At 45.3% G+C, this 20,496-nt stretch overlaps 1 protein-coding gene across 11 annotated transcripts in view; it reads left to right on the top strand.

Moving 5' to 3' along the window:
• Nucleotides 1-20,496, top strand: part of STYK1 (serine/threonine/tyrosine kinase 1) — a 63,775-nt gene that overhangs the window by 15,467 nt on the left and 27,812 nt on the right. For 6 of the 11 annotated variants that reach the window (XM_053298074.1, XM_053298076.1, XM_053298077.1 and 3 more), the window contains exons 2-5: nucleotides 5,157-5,267; nucleotides 6,119-6,262; nucleotides 12,597-12,863; nucleotides 19,365-19,546. In XM_053298074.1, the coding sequence (XP_053154049.1) occupies nucleotides 5,201-5,267; nucleotides 6,119-6,262; nucleotides 12,597-12,863; nucleotides 19,365-19,546 (660 nt within the window). In that variant the 5' untranslated portion in view covers nucleotides 5,157-5,200. Of the gene's footprint in view, nucleotides 1-821; nucleotides 908-3,718; nucleotides 3,982-4,197; nucleotides 4,344-4,949; nucleotides 4,975-5,156; nucleotides 5,268-6,118; nucleotides 6,263-8,815; nucleotides 9,617-12,596; nucleotides 12,864-19,364; nucleotides 19,547-20,496 lie in introns of those variants that run through there. The other 5 variants (XM_053298084.1, XM_053298080.1, XM_053298078.1 and 2 more) reach the window with 5 other exon arrangements.

Below are 20,496 nucleotides of genomic sequence, written 5' to 3'. Positions count from 1 at the left end.
TTAAAATAATGGTTCACAATGTTCCAATTCATTCCAATGCTAACCAGGGAAGTCTCCTGTGAAGCAAGCGGGATCAAGAATACTCTACGTGCACGGTGTAGCTCGTGCTGTGAACTTAGTGGTGCAAGATATATCAGGAAATGTTAAGATGAGTGAAATAGCTGAACTGATCATCTTTGTCAGAAGTTCACCCAAGCATCTTGCCTGGTTTAAAGACTTCTGGGGGAGAGGAGAACATACATCTGGCGGGGGGCGGAAATGTCTCACAACATGGACTGGTAGAGCAGCTTCCTTACAGACAGTTGCCCTTAACTACAGAGAGCTGACTGAGTTCTTCCAAGATGTGTCAATTGAGGAGAGAGGAGATGTTGGGGCAAAGGCAAGTAGATATGCACGAAACCTGCAGGTTTGATTCTTTCGTTTTGCTGCTGATGTTTGGTTGTTTGGAGACCCTAAATACAGCACTTCAAAAAAGTGACCTACAATTCCATCAAACAGAACTACTTTTGGTGTCCACCAAGGAGAGTACAAAGAAACCAAGGAACAACTTTGAAGAGTTCTGGTCAAAGACTATCATGATAGCAAAATATTTAGATTCAGAAAGCACCACCCTTCCTAGTTGCTGAAAGCCTCCCCGACAGGTTGATGCTGGGCCCAAGCCTCGTCAGTTTGAGTCTCCTGGACAATTTTACAGGAAACTCTTTTATGATGTGGTTGATCATATCAGCAGCAGTTTACACAATCACTTTCCCTCAGATGTGTTGCAACGCATGAGCAACATTGAAAAGTTCACCACTGGGGAAATAGATACCACACCAATTGCAGGGTTTTATGCAACTGACATGGATGCTCATCCTGTTTCACACAGTGGCCCACCAGATGCCTCTGGGAAGCCCACAGGCAAGAGGTGAGGGCATGCTGTTGCTGCAACTGGTATTCAGAGGCATTTTGCTTCTGAGGCTGGAGGTGGCCTATAGTCACCAGACTAGTAGCCACTGATAGCCCTGTCCTCCATGAATTTGTCTAAAGCCGCTCTTAAAGCCATCCAGGCTGTTGGCTGTCACCACATCCAGTGGCAAATAATTCCATAGATTATGTGCTGTGTGAAAAAGTACTTCCTTTTGTTGGTCCTACATTTTCTGGATTTATTTTCATGGAATTACCCCTGGTTCTAGTGTTCATACTAAAAAGGCCCAGATGCGGTAGCCTTGCCTCATAAGGAAGGTGCTCCAGGCCCCTGATCATCTTGGTTGCCCTCTGCTGCACCTTTTCCAGTTCTACAATGTCTTCCTTAAAAAATGGTGGCCAGAACTGTATGCAGTACTCCAAATGTGGCAGCTGTAGGGGAAGAATGGCAGTTCAGTCCCCAAATAGCAAAGCAAAACCAGTTTGGTGAGAAAGCAGCAAAGCAAGAGGTCTTGAGACAGTCCTTTAGTATTGAAGAACTACAAGGATTAATTTAATGAAAAGGTTACAAACAAGTGTGAAAAAGCTTGCAGCTTAATTTCAGCTGTAGCTCATGGCTGAAGAGAGAGACCAAAACAAACAGCCATCTCTGGAGAGACAAAATGGAGACTAACACTGGAAGAACAAAGAGGGGAGGAGTCCAGCATCTTTATCCATGACCCCTAAAACCTTCCAGTGGTCACTATTGCAGCTGAGAGCTGATGCTGCCAGGATCCTAGCTCCAACAGCTGCACCATAGATTTTTATAAGGGCATTATAATACTAGCATTTTTATTTTCAATCCTCTTCCTAATGATCTCTAGCATGGAATTGGTCTTTTTCACAGCTGCCGCACATTGAGTCGACGTTTTCAATGAGCTGTCCACCATGAACCTAAGATCTCTCTCCTGGTCAGTCACTGACAGCTCAGATTCCATCAGTGTATATGTGAAGTTGGGGTTTTTTGCCCCAATAGGCATCACTTTACACTTGCTTACATTGAACCAAATTTGCCATTTTGTCACCCACTCACTCAGTTTGGAGAGATCCTTTGGGAGCTCCTCACAATCTGTTTCAGAATTCACTATCCTAAATAGTTTCATGTCATCTACAAATTTTGGCACTTCTGTGGTTACTCCAACTTCTAGATTCATTTATGAATGAGTTAAAGAGCACTGGTCCCAGTACAGATCCCAGGGGGACCCCACTTCTTAGAGAATGTTTAGAGAATGATCAATTCTCTGTTTAGAGAATGATCAATTTATTCCTACCTTCTGTGTCCTGTCCCTCAACCAGTTATCAATCCACACATGAACATGTCCCCTTATCCAATGACCGCTAAATTCACTCAAGAGCCTTTGGTGGGGAACTCTGTCAAAAGCTTTTTGGAAGTCCAAGTACAATATGTTAGCCAGATCACCCTTATCCATATGCCTGTTGACATTCTCAAAGAACTCCAAAAGGTTAGTGAGGCAAGACACGGGCGGAGCGGGACAAGCCGGCGGCCTGTGTACAGCCACCGCTGTGACCGCACTGACCCCGCCCCCATGTTTGATGTCAGATGCTGGGGCTAGCCACGCCCCCGCGTCTGACGTCAGATGCGGGGGCGTGGTCTGGCTGAACGGAGCCTTGAGGCTCCGTTCGGGACCAGTCCGGGAGAGTCGCCATTTAACTGCCGGGCTGCGCAGCCCCTTCGACAGTTAAACGAAGGCTGGTGCTGCTCTGCCCTTTAACTCCCGAAGGGGCCACGCGGCCCCTTCGGCAGTTAAATTAAGGCTGGCGCTGCTTTTTCAGTGCAGCCCAGGAGCAGCTCTTCCCTGCAGGAGCTACTTAGGCTGGCGCTGTGTTCGCAGCACGCAACCAGGAGCGGCTCTTCCCTGCCTTTTCAGGGAAGAGCTGCTCCTGGCTGGCGCTACAAACGCAGTGCCAGCCTTTGTTTAGCTTCCGAAGGGGCCGCGCGGTCCCCACTCAGGAGCTAAACTATCACCCCTGAGTCTGACGTCAGACATGGGGGGCGTGTCGGGGCTGCAAGATGCGGCCCCTGATTGGTCAGCGGCCCAGATATTTTGTACCTGTTGGCCCAATGGTGGCCCCGCCCCTGAGGCAAGACTTGCCCTTGCTGAAGCCATGCTGGTTTTCTTTCAGTAAAGCTTGTTCTTCTATATGTTCAAAAAAATTGACCTTAAGTATCTCTGTGTGTGTACACACACACACACACCTCTAAGGAGACCCAAGTTCTGTATTTTGCAAACTGGTTACATTTGAAACTTGCTTTTCTGCATGAGTTATTTTGCTTCCTCAAGGGATTTGGAAATTGGGAATAAAAGCCTATTCTCCCTCTCCTTTTGTTTTTAAGAGGAAAAACCCTACAATATGTACTGCCCATTGCAATTCAACTTTCAGAGGAAAAACAAGGACTTTTAAAATAACATTCCAAAAAAACTTGCAAATACTAAGAAAGAACCCTTCAGAGATCTTTAATGGAGGGTACACAGCACCCTATACAGGGGCTGGCATAATTTGCCTGTGTCCACCTGAGACAGACTCTAAAGGAGACCCCCCAAGGCAACACTTGAGCCAGCTCCCCGGGAGGGAGACCCCAGAGGGGCCTCAGAAGGGGAAATGTCAGAGGACTCACAGGCAGGGGTGTTGCTATAATTGAGCGGATGGGTTCAAAGAACCCACCCCCAGCTCCTGAGGGCCCTCCAGCTCCATCCCCTCCCTATTTCTTCATTATCTCCTTCACTCCATGAGGGGTGAATACAGGCCTCCTCTTTCCTAGTTATTCTTGCAGGGGAATGAGCTGCTGGACACAGGTCCCAATCAGAGGGAGCCTGAGAGCTACTCCAACTTCACAAAGGTCTCCAGGAGGAAGATGGAGAGTCCAAACCCCGGCAGCTGCCCTGGGCAGGCCCCATGGAGCTGACCCCAGATTCAGACCCAGAGGAGGGTCCTAATCCACACGCTCATCGCCGCTGCGGAAGAGTGCTCGCTTGGCAGCATGACCGGAATTGCTACAGAAAGCTCCACTCAGGAGTAGGTGGACTCCTCAGAATCAAGGGAGAGACCAAACCCAGCTGCCAGCACTAACAAGGAAGTTCCTAGTGCCAGCCTTTAGAAGCCTGTCTCAAACAGTCACACCCTTCTGGAACAACAGCTCACTCCTTGCTGATTACTCTGATGTCAGAGCCCCTGCTCTACAAACCCTGAACCTGAGGGAGCTCTCTCCTGAGCCGTACCTGCTTCCAGACTTCCCTTGCCCCCAGCCCTCAGTGACTGGGCCCAGGGCATGTCTCTCAACCTGATCTTGGCCCACCAATACCTCCGGAGACCCCAGCATGAGGCCTTGCTCTACATGAAAGGACCTGACAGGAGCAGAGCTATAATTGGGCAGACATGTAAGAACATGGATTGATTGATTGATTGGACATATTCATATACCGCCCCAAACCTATGTCTCTGGGTGGTTTACAAAAAAATAATACAAACAAAACAAAAAAGGTTAAAAGCATCACAATAACTTAAAATCTAAAACCATGTCAAAAACTACTAAAATAGTATCTAATTAAAAACCTGGCTTTTTAATTAGATGTGTTTTAACTGCCCATTTAAAAGTTGTCAGAGATGGAGAGGCTCTTATTTCAACAGGGGGTGCATTTCCAACTGCCTGCACAAGTGCACTGGGGAAGGGACAATTTTTGACAATCTCCACTTTCCCAGGAAGCCTTCTGTGCCATCCGAAAATCTGTCTCTGAGGGATTTAGGGACATATTTTCAGGTGCCCTCAGGGACATATTTTTGATGGCACAGAGAGCTTCCTGGGAAAGCAGAGACTGTAAAAAATGGTCCCTTCCCCAGGACACCAGTGGCAGTTAGTTGGGAAGTGGGCTGCTGCTTCCTTGCTTTGTGTATAAGCCACAATGTATAGTGATGTTGTTTTGCATGCCATATCCACTTGGAGAATTGAAATTGCTGGGTAGAATAAAAAGATAATAATGCTGACCAGGCATTCGTGATGTTTTCTATATTGTAAGATAATTAAAGCAGTATGATTAAGTAGCTCTGATTATATTGTGATCTCAATAAGATCCTTGAAGCCCCACTAATTTTGCCCCAGTAATATAGAAAAAGACTGGACTACGTATAATTTGCCAAGTTAAAGCTCTAGAATTGGTAACATCTAATCCTCCTAATGTTCTTTATCTGTGCAGTATATGACAACGGCTGAAAAAGGGCAAAGTATATTTGGCTTAACATGGCAGGAAAAAAGAGGCAGTTATCACGCATGCTACTGGAGTGTCAGAACAATGACAAACTATGTGGTAAGGATGAAGGCCTATTTTCTCTCTTGAAGTGCACTTTATATGTGGGAAGATATTGCATGCTGAACCAGAACAAATTAATGCTTTATAGAGAAGGTTTCTCTGATTTAGGATTGTCTATCAGCCTTCTTTAATCAAAGTGATTTTAGTAGTCTGTATTATATTCCTCCTTCAGCTGCTCCAACTAAGTTCCATATACACAACCAAGTAACATTTCTGTTTGTTTTTTTAAATTAAAAACCAAAAATACAGTTACAGGGTTAGGGTATGCCCATGAAAAAGAAGAAACTCCAGAAGCTTTTCAAAAAGTTCTACTATATCTTTAAAATTCTCCTGTATCCTTATCTGTAAATTTCTCTTCCTGAAGCAGAGGAGAAAAGGGAGACATCTCCATTATCCATAGCAAATAACAAATGCGAATTAAACATCCTTTTAAAGTTTATTGAGTTCAACTATAAAATAAAAACAGACTTTGATATCTCAGACCGAGTGTACATTGATTTGGCAGTAACTACTGACCATTTTTAAAAGGCTGCATGCTTGTGAACATTAAATGACCTTCAGGTCTTCACAGCAAGTAATTTTTTAAAAAGCATACCCCAAATTAGGTGGTTGGCTCTGAGAACCATGCCATTTAAACTGTTGATCTGCTTGAAATATCACTTAGCCCCCCTCAGTTGTATCAGTGTAACACTGTCACAATGCCACAGGTAGATTGTTGCAAACAGAACCACCAAAAAACCCACCCTCTGTGCTGTAAAAAAAGTCATTTGTGATTCTTCAGCTGGATGATCATCCAGATGAAAATTAACAGTTGTAACATCTCTCTCATTTGCTTTTTCTGTTGACAGTTATACAAGAGAATCAAGCTGAACTTATCATCGTCCCAGTCCTTTTGGTAGGTGTATTTGTTATTGTTTTAGGCATCATCCTTTGGCTTCATCACCAGAACTTGAGGTTAAAGCAGCAGACATCTCCAGAGTCCAAAGAGGAAGGTAAGTACAGCTGGTAGTATATCTAGGCTCCTAGAACTCTGGGAGCAAAATGGTGGTCCCTCATAGGTTAGGAGATGGAGCCCAGTGAAATGTGGTGTATGGGATGGATTAAAAAAAAATTAACAAGTTAATCAAACTTGTTTAAATCCAGATTTTTAACTTAAAAAAAAAACAATTATAGTGCGCATCTCTTTTTAAAAAATAGATTAAAAGGAAATCTGAATTTAGTATAAACAAATAAAATCTGCAGTTATAATCTCGTCAAACTCAATCATGACCATATTTCACTGAATTAAAGGCTGCTTTTTATGTAAAAAAAGAGAACCATGGGCTAAATCACCTGACTTCCAAAGTTAAGCATTGTAAATGACAATCACAGGTCATTCCTGGCATGTTTCCTCAGAAGTAAGTCCCACTGCACCCAAAGGCATTTATCTCTAGGTAAGCTTGCATAGCATTGCAACCTAAGTCATATAAAATATTAATTATTGTGGATTTTTAACTGGCCCAAGAACTAACGAGTTACCACAAGTACTGGAATTGAGAATATACTACCTTGCATCTCATCACGGTACTCCACATATGAATGTTATAACCCTATTTTATACCCTCCAGCAATGTGTGTACTGAGCACTTAAATGGTTTCAACACTAGTACGGTAGATACCACCAATGGGACACTGCACTGTATATGGACCAGTATAGTTGTTTCAACATTATAAGCTCGGAACATTCTGTTGGTCATAAAATCTAAACCTTATGTCCAATCTCCTTTAACATTTGCAGATGACAACTAGGTGGCATCACTCCTCCAAATGTGGTGCAGATCTGATACAAATGCTGCAGCAGTTTTAAAATTGACATTTAAATTATGGGAAACAACTATTAGCCATTCTTTTGGTCATCGGATAACACACAATGGTTTTAATGCCCACTTTAAATATTTAATGCTGAAGCATAGTCCTATGTTGTTTTGAAAAGATCCAGACAATATTTATTGTGTTGTTAGACCTTGAAGTCATCATAATGACAGCATAAAATCAAATAAAGTTTCTACCGTTGGCAGAGGCAAGTCCTGGAAATTGATTTTCTGGTTCCGAATGTAGCTGCTCAATAAAGAGAATCTAGGAACCCTCTGAACCTGTATAGTTAAATACAATTTTTCTTCTTTTCCTTTTATGGGCTATTGTTCCTCCATTGAGGTGGTAACTTTGGATGGTGGGCAAGATCTAAATTTGTTTATATGTTGTTTAGTGTTCCCAACACTGTTAACATTTAAGCCATTCTAAGAATTCTATGTTGGAACCGGCGTCTTTCAGATTCCACCCCCGCCCCACCAAAAAACCAGGTTATTCACTGAGACTGTTCTTAAACTGATCTCTTTTTTCCCCCAAGAGACTGGCGGGACTGTTATGTGCCCCTGACTGGGAATTTTAAAAAGCATTAGCTAAGTAAATAAAATTAATAAAATTAAAATAAAATAATAGTTTCATTTTTTTATGGTCATACTGAACATTGATTTTACATTCTTGTTGCTCAAGGTGCTTCTCGTAAATTTTTCTCAGTAATCCATACAACAACCCAGTAAGGTTGCTCATTCTTAGTATTGCCAGTCATGGGAATGAGACTAGGAGACAGTCGTTTGCTTAAGGTCATTCAAGTAGTCCATAACAAGGTATTCGATTCGACTCAGGACTTCCTGGTTCACAGCTCTGTCTCTTCACCACGACCCTATCCTATATTTATGATAGAATGCAATTTGGGTTCTTGAATCACTATAGTATATTCCCTGCTTCCTGATCAATTATGTCAGTGTGTTGCAATGATATGTTCAGTGATGTGAAATAAGCCCCATTCAGGGGCATAACTACAATAGGGCAAGGGGAGACAGTTGTCTGGGGGCCCACTGCCTTGGGGGGTCCCCCAGAGGCAAGTCACATGACTGACTTCCCCGCCACGCACCTGCCCGGGCTTCCTTCAGTTGTATTCATCCTCCAAAATTGATGTGAGTGTTAAGACCTGGAGCTACCAGAACAGCATGTCTTTCTCTAATACCATTAAATGACTTGCATCGTCCACAATTTACAAAACCTTTGCTTTTTGTTACCACTATTCAGTCTCATTTATTTAGATTTCTTTACTTCATCAGGTGAAGATTTCTTTACTTCATGAGGTGAGCTTCAGTGAGTGGGGCCATTTTAAAATCTTGTCTCTGGGCCCACTCCAACCTTGCTACACCCCTGGCCCCATTAATTACAGTACCACTTAGTTGATTTAATGATGTCATGGTCTAGTGGTTAGAGTGCTGGACTAGGACCGGAGAGACCCGAGTTCAAATCCCCATTCAGCCATAAAACTAGCTGGGTGACTCTGGGCCAGTCACTTCTCTCTCAGCCTAGCCTACTTCACAGGGTTGTTGTGAAAGAGAAACTCAAGTATGTAGTACACCGCTCTGGGCTCCTTGAAGGAAGAGTGGGATATAAATGTAATAATAATAATAATAATTTGTATAGCACTTCTTAAGTGTGCAAAGAGTTTCACCTGTATTATTTCACAAAAGCCCTGTAAGGTATAGTATAATATTCCTCTGACGCAGCTGGGGAGCTGAGGTTGAGAAGAAGCAGGTTGCCCACATTCATGGCAAAGGGAAGATTCAACTTTGGAAGGTTCTGGTTTGTAGCCCAGCCACTATACTACACCAGAGTTCTGTTTACCTAGTATACATATGTAGTATTTATGTATGTTGTATTTGTAAAATGGGTTTAGATAACTTTCTGTGTTGCTACAAGCACCGTGAAGTTGTGACTGTGGGTGTGGCTTGGCCACATAAATCTGCTAGGAGGCATATGTGATTTTATTGCATGTTGAGAGGCATGTGTAGATTCTATTCCACACAGTGCAAGAGGAAGATTGCAAGTTTTTATTTAAACGCCCAACTCCAAATTAGATGGTAGTCAAGCATGCTTCCCCAGTATACAGGTAAGGTTGAAAACTGGATGTGGTGGGACAGTTTTACTTATCACCTTCGACTGTTCGCACGGCTAATTATATGGCATGCACAGTGATGTAGTTGCAAATTCAGACGTGCAGGCGCTCTCCATGACAACACCCCCCCCATGGCCATGCCTACCCCTACAGCCAGAGAAGCCGGGAAGTACCAGTGCTCCGTCCCTGCGTGTCCCCCACTCCACTACACCCCTAGGCATGCATGTCTAGGCATCATTACTACTTTGGGGGAAATTACAGGGAATTTCTTCAGTCTTCACAGGAAGGAGCTGAGTATGCTTAGCTTGGAGTGGAGAAGACAAAGAGGAGACGAACGACAGCCATCTTCAAATACCCGAAAGGCTGTCAGGTAGAAGAAAGTGTGGCTTTGTTAGCATGACTAGGATCGCTGGGTTGAAATTACAAGGTAGCAGATCTAGGCTAGACTTTAGGAAGGATGGTGATGGCTATGTCATCTTTTCTGTTCATGCCTGAAAGGTTTTTAAGCTTTTCAAGTTTTAAAACAAGTTCCTCTTAAATGATTGGGAAGAATAGAAGACTTGATGTAGCTGGCTGCAATTCCTCCAGCTGCTGTTACCAGTTTTGGTTAGGATTTGAGGAACTGGTCTCAACGCAGGCACTTTATAGAACTGAAAATGCCTATTGAATCCAGTACAGGTCATTCGCTGCAAGATGCAGTGAGTGCAGTTCTAGCATTAGGTTTTAAAGGTGTTGTCATTTGGCAGTTGATTTGCCACCTCATTGCTGCCTTACCCTTACGTGCTGTCACAAGTCAATTCATCACCGCACTATTGCCTTGTGTGACCTTCCAAAGTCCCCAGCCACTTCGCTGCCATCTTGCATCCTGTCACAAGGCCCCTTTCCACCTCTCCTCACAAGCCCCCTGCGACTTTGTCACTGTCTCGTGTTCCATTGCAAATCTATTTGCCACCTTGTTGCTACCTCACAAGGCCATTCACAATCCTTCTACTGCCTCTCCACCTTTTGGAAACCCGCCCCCCCCCCGTCCTACCATCTGACATGCTTTTGCAAGGCCATGTTCCCCACCACCACCACCACCACCACCACCTTATATAACCCCCTGTCAGCTTGTGGCTGCATCAGTGGAAGGAGAAAACAAAAACCCATAAAAGAAAAAGGAGGGAGAAGGGAACATTTGTTTAACTATAGAAGTGCCATAGTGCTCTTAAATTCTCCTTATCAAGTAACTACATTCAGAACCACGAAGTCACTCTGAAGAACTTGCCCCTCCCAACTCCAGGACCTTCAGTGGGCAAAGTCCCTGATCTGGGCCCTTAGTAGATTTTTCCCTGTTATTAGGGGATTTCATAGGCTAATAACTCAGGAAATACTGGATGGATTTTTTCAAAGTAACACCAGATTATGTTCAGCATATATCTAACGGGATCTTAAAAAAAATATGGTATGTCTTCTGATAGGAAAAGGAAAAGTAGTAACCAGCACTTCTTTTGTAGAGTTTCAGGGTCAATATTTAAACTGCTGCATCTCCTCAATTTTACATCAGATCTTCACCAGACTTGAAAGAATTATATTACTTGCTACCCAGTTGATACAGGACTTATAGTGGTGCTATGTTGAAACAACTTCTCATACTAGGCCAGGATAATAAAATCTCTATAATGTCTCCCCTTAGTCACCTTTTTTTTTAAAAAAAAGTGTCTGTTTTATAGCTGCTTTCCTCAGAAACACAAAGAAATCTTACACAGATTTAACTAAGAGTTTATTCAGAAACAACTCCATTTTCTTAGTCTCCTTTCCCTCCCTTTTCCTTTCTCACTACACACATTCTCTACAACAGTGGTTCTCAACATGTGGGTCCCCAGATGTTGCTGAACTACAACTCCCATAATTCCCAACCAAAGGCCAATGGGGCTAGGGATGCTGGGAGTTGTAGTTCAGCAACATCTGGGGACCCACACGTTGAGAACCACTGCTCTACAGGATCCCCACTGGGACAAACTTCTAAACAACAAAACATAAAAGATATTGAGGTGAGTCTCACGATCAGTGAGACTCGCCGAAATGAGGTCTGCGGGGAGACCAGGCTTAGTCCGCTCTCCCCACAGACGATTGCCCACGGAGCCCTGGGCGACTGGATCGGCCACCCACATGACTGCCGGCTCCATCACAGAGCTGGCAGGGGCTGTGGGGCTCGGGGGCCGCATGGTCCCGGGAAGTGCCAGGGTGCCCTGCGCGAGTTTGCAGGGGGCACCCTGGAGAGACCCCTGAGCCCAGGAGGCTGCTTGGTCAGGGGTCTACTCATGTGTCACCGCATGCTGCAGTGACACATGAGCAAAATGCCTAGGTTAATGGAGCACTCACTCCGTTAACCTCGGCTAAGGGGAGGGGGGGATTAGCGAGGTTTGTTGCCAGGAGCGGCATGGCTCCTGTTGCAGCACACGATCGCCAAAAAGCGGGCTAGGCTCCCTTAGCCGGCTTTTTGGCAATTGTGAGAATTGCCTCACTGGATAGAATACAACAGTGTCCCATCGAAATCTGTCTCTTATCTCTAAACAGACATAATTCTGCAATCAAAAAGATTTTGGATTATGCTTCTAGGTTGTACAAATGTTCTCTTTAGTAGCAAACAAATATGTTTTAATCATTATATCCGCCAGTTCACATTTTATAACATTCATTCATTTCAAAATAGGAAAGTTTATTTAAATCCATCTCCCCTTCTGCTGGAGGCAAGTGATGGCTTCTAATAAGGAAGTTGGTAGACCTGGTGCCTCAGGGTCATGCCTATCGAACAAGAGGGCTGAGCCAATCGCAAAACCGCTTGATCGAAGTATAAAGTGGCCTATTTCTTCTGAAATATTGAAAATTGCCTGAAATTATTCTCCCTGAGAATTTCAGAAGGAGACTAAAACCCTGACATTCTCTTCTGATGTGTTAATGTGCTTTACAGACCTGGGAGCATGCCACTTGCTTATCTATAAAAAGTTATAACAAAATAGTTCCATGTCACAAAAGAGCTCATGGTGCCTGCCTGCCTGCCTGCCTGCCTGCCTGCCTGCCTCTCTCTCTCTCTCTCTCTCACACACACACACACGACTAGCAGCAGCTGCTGGAGATACGCTATGGGACATGGTGTCACACACAAACAACTAGCAACAGCCGCTGGAGTTGGATAGCTTCAACAACTATGATAGGTTGAATAGGGACAGTTTTTCTCTCTAAGAAAGTGTCTTTGGTGCCTCTTTGTCCAATTAGCAGTTAGGAGAATTGGATTAGAATACATGGTAAATGCTAAAATGTAAGAGAAGTTTTTTCCCAATGTTTCCATCTCATGTTTTTGCTCACAGCTCCTGTCACAATGTCAAAAAAGGCAAAAACCCAAGAAAGCATCAGCACACCAGAGCATACTTCTATCCAACTAAGTGAGACCACCATGGATTGTTTGTTAAGAACGGCAGCCTTTACTTTAAAAGAACTGGAGATACCACGAGAGAAGATCTGTCTCGAGTCAGTGGAATTTATCCAAAATGGCAGCTTTGGAGGAATCTACAGAGCAGAACTGAGGACCAACATTCCTGGGAAAACTCAGCCAGTCATACTGAAAGCATTGCAGGGTAATACAAGTGACTAGAAGTACCATCTGTCTTGGTGCTTCAAATAGGCCTAGAAGTTTCAGTTTTTCATTTATTTTCTAGCCTGTTTTGTTTGTAGGAGTTTTGTGTGAAACTGGCAAGGCCTATATACTTAAAATACAGGTATGTACTATGTAGTGTCCTGCTGTTTCAAACTCTACTCTGTATAGAGAAATAACATGACAGTGTCCATTGCTGGCTCTGTTCCCTGGGTTGGAGCCTGTGTTGACACTCCATTGCCCTCTCACCAGCCCCAACCCTGCCCCAGTGGCCCAGAGATTGCCCATCTTCCCGCTCGCTGGTCTCATTCCTAGGTGTGCCATGGTTTATTGCATCCAACACCTTCATCAACCAGCCTTTCCTTGCCACCACTGCATTTCTGCTTCCACTGCCTCTCCCTTGCAGGCGACAAAGCAGGGCAGGTTTGGTGCTGGAGGGGGGGAAACAGTAGGGGAGAGAGCTGGTGCTGCTATGACCTCACAGGATCAATGAGGAGAGGCCACTGGTTGAAGCCGCTGATGCTAGATGCATGCTCCATGCTACCTTGCTGGCATCGTTGAGCCAGCAGTGGCAGTGTGCCTCGGGTGAAGCTGGCAAGGGGGGAGAGGGATGACATTGGGGCTGGTAAGGTGAGCAGAGCTGGTCTTGTGGTAGCAAGCATGACTTGTCCCCATAGCTAAGCAGGGTCTGCCCTGGTTGCATATGAATGGGAGACTAGAAGTGTGAGCACTGCAAGATATTCCCCTCAGGGGATGAAGCTGCTCTGGGAAGAGCAGAAGGTTTCAAGTTCCCTCCCTGGCTTCTCCAAGATAGGGCTGAGAGAAATTCCTGCCTGCAACCCTGGAAGAAGCCGCTGCCAGTCTGTGAAGACAATACTGAGCTAGATAGACCAATGGTCTGACTCAGTATATGGCAGTTTCCTATGTTTCCTAAGGTGGTGGGACGAGGCTGACGAAGGCACCAACTTCCAGTGAGAACAGGTTTGCTTAAAGGAACCACCTGTTCTTGCTGGGATCAGGGCCATGCCAGCGCAGAGTTGGGCCCAGTGGCCATGCAGCAGCCCCAAAGGTGGGGCCAAGCGCCCTTGGGGCCAGGGATGCAGCAGGCACAGCTCCCAGGCAGGCACAGCCTGGGTGCACAGGGTGCTCGCTCTCAGTGGCAGCTAGCCGCTGCAGTAGGGTGCATATTTTGTGTCCATTCAGTCCTCAGATCAGTCCTTGGCATCTCTGCCTTGGGTTTTGGGCTGGGAAAGACCACCTGGCTGACACCTTGGAGAGTCATTGCCAGATAGCCTAGTCCAGGGATGTCAAACTGCAACCCTCCAATTATTGTTGGTGTACAGCTCGCATCATCCTCCATCACAGTGGCCAGTAGCCAGGGATGACGGGAGTTGTAGGTCAACATCTGCAGGAAGGCTTAGACAAAACTTGGTCAGACAAATGACTCATGCGAAGCTGCCTTATTCTAGCCCTATGTGGGCGTTATGTTCAACACTTGTGCAATGAGTGTACACAGGTACTGCTATTCAGGCATTCTACTGAACACAGGTACAGCAGCACACTTCCTATCTGTACTGTGCATTTGAGGGGCCTGCATTTTAAAATGAACACAGGTACAGTCATGCACATACAAGTGTGTACAGACTGTACAACATAATGTGTGGATAGAGCTGATGTGTCTGTTATAGCCATAGTCCCAAATGCAGTGGTGCTTTGGGGGGCCCAAGTCCTGGGCCTCCACGTCCCCTGGGGGCCTCCAAATCTTCTTTGATCTGTCCTAGGTGGTGTGGTCGCTGCTGGCCCACACTGAGGGTGATTATGACCTGTGCTGGGTGCTTTAGAGACAGGAGAGGGAGTGGGGAAAGAAATACCTGGGATGAGAATAGGGGGATGATGCTTAACTTGCATTGGGAGTGAGGCTCCAGCAAGGGGGCGGGGGTGCTCCTTAGGCCTTTAGGTCCAGGCTCCAAAATTACCTAGGTGCACCTCCACCCGAATGTGTAACTGCAGCAGACCTCTTAGACAACAACTGCAGTCAGACTACTGTGCTTCCTTGAGTTTGACATCTCAGTTGTTTGAATCTTCTACACATACTCATGTCTTTTATATCTCTGTTTGGATCTGCTAGTAAGTACCTCCTAGAGATACCTAGATATGCACAATGGCTCAAGTCGGGGCGTAACAGGCAAAGAGAGACAGTTTTCTGGGGGCCCACTGCCTTGGGGGGCCCCCAGAGGCAAGTCACATGACTGACTCCCCCAGCCGCGCACCTGCCCGGGCTTCCTTCAGTTGTATTCATCCTCCAAAATTGATGTGGGTGTTAAGATCTGGAGCAGGCTTCCCCAAATTGCGGCCCTCCAGATGTTGCTGAACTACAACTCCCAGCATCCCGAGCCACAATTTATTGTGGCTGGGTATGCTGAGGGTTGTAGTTCAGCAGCATCTGGAGGGCCGCAGTTTGGGGATGCCTGATCTGGAGCTACCAGAACAGCATGGCTTTCTCTAGTACCATTAAATGACTTGCATCGTCCACAATTTATAAAACCTTAAAAAAAATAATTTAGGATGATGTTCTATTGTGGCACTTAGGTGTGCATTTGTGTGTGTGTATATATGTGTGTATGTGTGTATATATATATAAATTTTACTATGCTTTTTAAAACGACTGTTCAGCCTCATTTAAGATATCTTTACTTCATGAGCTGAGCTTCAATGAGGGCGGGGGGGGCATTTTAAAATCTTGCTTCTGGGCCCACTCCAGCCTTGCTACGCCCCTGGTTCGAGTAAGCAGTGCCAGGGATCTGCTACAGTTGAGCTACACCAGTTGAGCAGTGCAGTAGGGAGGCCAGCCTTAGAATGCAAAGTGGGTGAGAAAGGGCAACTGAGTGTGGAACTGGACCATTTGCTGCCAGGCATGCCTGGAGCTTTTTCAGACAGGGCTTTCAACTCTTGGCATACCTGAGCGAATAAGAATCCTTCGAACAAGAATCGCGACAGCTTCCTATTTGCATCTCAAAATCTCCACAGGCAGCTGCTCTTGTTTTATCCAGAAAAAGTAGCCAAAATACACTGGATTTTTTTTAAATCCAGACACAAATTGGGCTAAGCTTAAATTCGGAAGGAAAACCCCGAGTTGTGTGTGATGTGCTTCCAAAGATCTCACGCCGACTTCAGCAAGATTCTGGATGATATGCAAATACACACACACACTCCCTTTCAGAGGAGATTCAAGGTAAAAGCAACGTCTGAAAAAGCTCCTGGAAGTTATTCACACCTGGCTTTTAGTTCACATCTCCTCTAGAATGAAGGTGTCTTCACGTATTGGCCAAATTTATCCCAAAGTCCCTGTGAGCACTTCACATACAAATTGGGGTTTTCATCAGAGTGTAGCCCAATTTATATCCAGGGTAAAAAAAAAATCCACTTTTTGCGTCAGTTTTGGGGGGCAACTTCAAACTCTTAGTAAAGCCTCACAGAAAATTCCCAATAAATCCTGCTCTCTGGGAAAGCTCCTGGAGGCTTAACACACAGGGCTTTTATTTTGAATCCACTCCTGATTGGAGTGTGCCAGTCCACATATTAGCTAGATTTACCCCAAAGTTCCTGCGGGCTATCAGGGACCAGGACAAACAGGACTCTGCTTTCCCCTGAATCATGGCTGAGCATTCTGGCTTAGCCCAAAGTATGTCCAGTTTTTAAAAAAATCCTCTAGTTTCAGAGGCTTGGAGGGGGAGCTTTTGTTATGCCCCGCAGTTTTCTGTTATGTGTAGGGTGGTCATGCCAGTAAATCAATGAGCTGGGTCTCACGATCTGGATTGGCCGCCCACACAGTTGCCAGCTCTGTGATGGAGCCGGCGGGGGCTGGGGAATTCGGGGGCCGCGCAGCCCCCAGAAGCTCCAGTATGCCCTGCATGAGTGCTCAGGGCATACTGGGGAGACCCCCAGCGCCGGGAGGTGGCTTTTCACCTCCCCTCCAGGGGTCTACTCGTGAGTAGCTGTGGAGCTGCACCACGGCTACTCATGATCGGAAAGCCCGGGTTTGGGGAGGGCTAAAAAAGCGGGCTAGCCGCTTGTAAGCCACCGGGCTCGCCTTTATACGATCAGCCAAAAACGGTTTATACGATCAGCCAAAATCGGGCTAGGTTCTCCTAGCCCAATTTTGGCTGATCGTGAGAATAGCCCCAGTGTTTTTCAAAACTCAATGAAGGGGAGCTTGGCAGCTGTTTTGGGTATGGTCTGCTCTAAGTGATTTGCAGTTGCAACCACTGGGGGCGGGGGCGGGTGTGTTTCATATAGGTGATACTCTGTTGAGGGAGTGGGAGGGATAAATTGCTGGGGGATGGAGAAATTCCTGAATTAAACACAAGCACAAACTGAAAAATGTGTTTCTTGCTATGTTTTACGTAGGCTTTAGATATGCAGAATGGATGTAACCTGAGCCCTTTTTTGTCTAAGCTGATTCTATTAGGTATGTGTAGGGGGGGGGGGACATGATGTGATGAAGGCAGTTACTCACAAAGGCAAGGGTTAAGCATCCTGCTGTTTGATCCAGCTGTTTGATAACTCCTCATGCTGCTCTTCCGCTCTTAGCTGTCAAACTATTTTTTTAAAAAAAGCTCTCTCACCTCTTCCTCTGTTGTTTGATTTGTGAGTGGTTGGAGGAAAAACCTGGAGCAAGTAGGTGGGAACGCACAGGAAAAAGATCTGCGAGGGAGTGCAGGGAGGAGCCGACAGCTATGTGAACTATCAATTTAATCCCCTGAATTAAACATCTTGCAAATCTTCTGCGAAGCAAATTCGCTCTTCAGATACCCCGCGGCATGAAGCCATGTGTGAATAACTCCCAGGAGAACTCTATGTGTTGCAGTACTTGATTTATCTCCCACCTGAATGAAACAAAGCAGGTCTTGAAAGCTGGTATGGTGAAATGGAACATGAACTGTGAGCTAAGATGGCCCTGGTTCAACTCTTGCCTCATTATGTGCCCTTATAAGCAATATGGGTACACAAGTACAGCAGTACACTTTCTGTCTGTATCATGCATTTGAGGGGCCTGATTCTCAAGCCTAACTCACAAGGTTATTGAAAGGATTACAAGATCGTGAGGCTCTTCATACGATCAGACTTCCCTGGGCTTACATGGCCCTACTGGGGTAGGGCTGCTCGTGTGAAACACCAGGATCATGGCCAATTCCAGCGCTGCCCTGCTGGGTAGCCCAGAGTTTTTACTCAGTCTTTTTCCCAGATAGAAGGGCATAAGCATGCCCTTTTCTCTGGGTCCCTCTGCAAGCAGCCTGAACACACACAGAGCCGGACAGCAAGAGCACCTGGCGGAGGGGGAATCCCTCAATGCACCACGCTCCTTGCAGGGTCCATTGAGGGATGCTGGAGGACTTCCTCCTCCGACTCCCAGGTCTGTTGCTTGGCACAGCTTGTGTGCTGCGCCAAGTGGCAGAGCGAACTGGGGAGGGTGATCATGTGCAGGGCCTCCACCTGCTTCCCTGCTCTCCCTCCCCAGAGAGGATGTGTGCATGACTTCAGTGTGTGCTTTAAACACTTACCATATACTATGTAAATGCTAAGTATTGTTGGCAGAAAACCGAGGAAAAAACCAGGGTCCATGGAATGGAGGGGGGGGGATGCAAAACCCGTGAACAAAAAAACCCAAAGAAAATGATGAATGAAAAATAATGAATAATAAATAGATAAATAACCAGCTCTCAACACACATGAAAATAATCAAACAGATCTATATAACACATATACAAATACAATGGCATAATACCAAGTAGAATTACAAAATGCAAGGAAAGGATGAGAAACCAGTATATACAGGTGTCCAAACAGAGTCCAAGATGTCTTCAAAATGAGAAATTCAAGAGTACATACAGTACAGGTAACGAGTCCTCAAATCCAGAAGAAGGAAACGATGTACTCAGTGAAATGTTGTGAATGCATGTAGTTTAAGGCATGAATCCTTCATTCGAGGAAAGCAAGCAACATGCTCTGTAATGACTGATAATAATTAGTGATGGAAGACAAGCACAACAGGAAAAAACCACGACAGCCACCACAAATAAGGAGCTGTTTCGCCCAAAGCTTCAACAGGAGCTGGTTCCCATTAGTACAAGACAAAAGCAGAAAAGCATTTCTTATACAATCAAATTTCTCCAAGCATGTTAAAACCTCAGGGTTCACCTAGTATTATTGTATTATTGGCAGACATGATGAGGAAAATAATTCAATGCGGTCTCACTAAAATTAAAAGGACAAGTTAGGCAATGCCTAATTCTTCCTTATAATTTCAGTGGAACTGATCTGAGTAATTTTCCTCATCATGTCAGCCTTTTTCATTACATTATGGGAGAACAGCAGTGTTTCAAGAGTTGCCCTGAACCAGAATAAATTTCTGCTAAAATGAGGATCCTAAAGAGAGTTGTGGTGCTTTTCTTGCTCACTTTTCTTCTTCTTCTTCTTCTTTCAGACGCGGCCAGCTCCCATGAGCTTAAAGATTTCCTAGAAAAGATTGAATTCTATCAGTTCCTTGGTTCTCATGCAAACATCGTTAAGCTTCTAGGATGTTGTACAAACCAGATGCCCCTTTACATGGTGTTGGAGGATGCTTCCAACGGAAATCTTCTGAACTTCCTTTGGACTTGCCGGAAGGTATGTCTAGGAAAGGCAATGGCCAGGTGGATCAGATTGGCCTCCCTATTTGAATGCTGGGAATTGGGACTACTGAAAAATTGAAATGATATCCGCCTTCTGACCACAGGAATGGATATGTGAAAATGAAGGCTGGCATTATGCTTGGAGTTCCATTGCCAGAATGCCAGTAGCCCCCAGGACTACTGCTGACTCAAACAGCCCCAACACGGTTGAGAACCAGCAGTTGTGCAAACAGCGCTACCACAGTTCCCCCCAAGAGAACGCAGTGCATCTTGTCAGCCACAGTAAACAGTTGAGCTAAATCCCACGTGGTTGATATTTGGAGGAGTGTACATGTGTGTGAGCGTAAAGAAGTGTGGCTGACATTCTGTGCAGTGTTAGAACTGCATAACAGGAGCTGCGTCAGTAGAAGACTCTGCCTCCCAGCTCCTCACAGCATGTGGCCAAGCAGGGAAATTTTAGCTGCTCTCTTCCCTTCAGAAGGACTTCTTGACTTGAGGGCTGTGCAAAAAAGGCAGAACACATGTAGCATTAAAATGTGTCAAGCTAAAAATATAAATAAGTCAAATTCATCAGAAAAAAGCAGCAGTCCTTTGATTTTTCTTTGCCACTTCTATCAGATGTTAAAGTCAGGGTTGTCGTTTTATAACAGTTATGCCGTTGAGTCGGTGTCAACTCCTGGTGACCACAGAGCCATGTGGTTTTCTTGGTAGAATACAGGAGGCATTTACCATGCCCTCCCCCTGTGCAGTATGAGATGATGCCTTTCAGCATCCTCCTATATCGCTGCTGCCCGATATAGGAGTTTCCCATAGTCTGGGAAACACACAGCGGGGATTCAAACCAATAGCCTCCTGCTCTCTAGGCAGGTTACTTTCCCACTGTGCCATTAGGTGGCTTTGTGGTTTTATAGTCCAGAATAATCAGCTGATGTTTCACCAATGATA

The sequence above is a fragment of the Hemicordylus capensis genome, chromosome 2 (assembly GCF_027244095.1).
Source record: "Hemicordylus capensis ecotype Gifberg chromosome 2, rHemCap1.1.pri, whole genome shotgun sequence".
Lineage (NCBI taxonomy): Eukaryota > Metazoa > Chordata > Lepidosauria > Squamata > Cordylidae > Hemicordylus > Hemicordylus capensis.
Note: the sequence above shows the minus strand (reverse complement) of the source record. Positions and strands in the feature narration are given on the sequence as shown.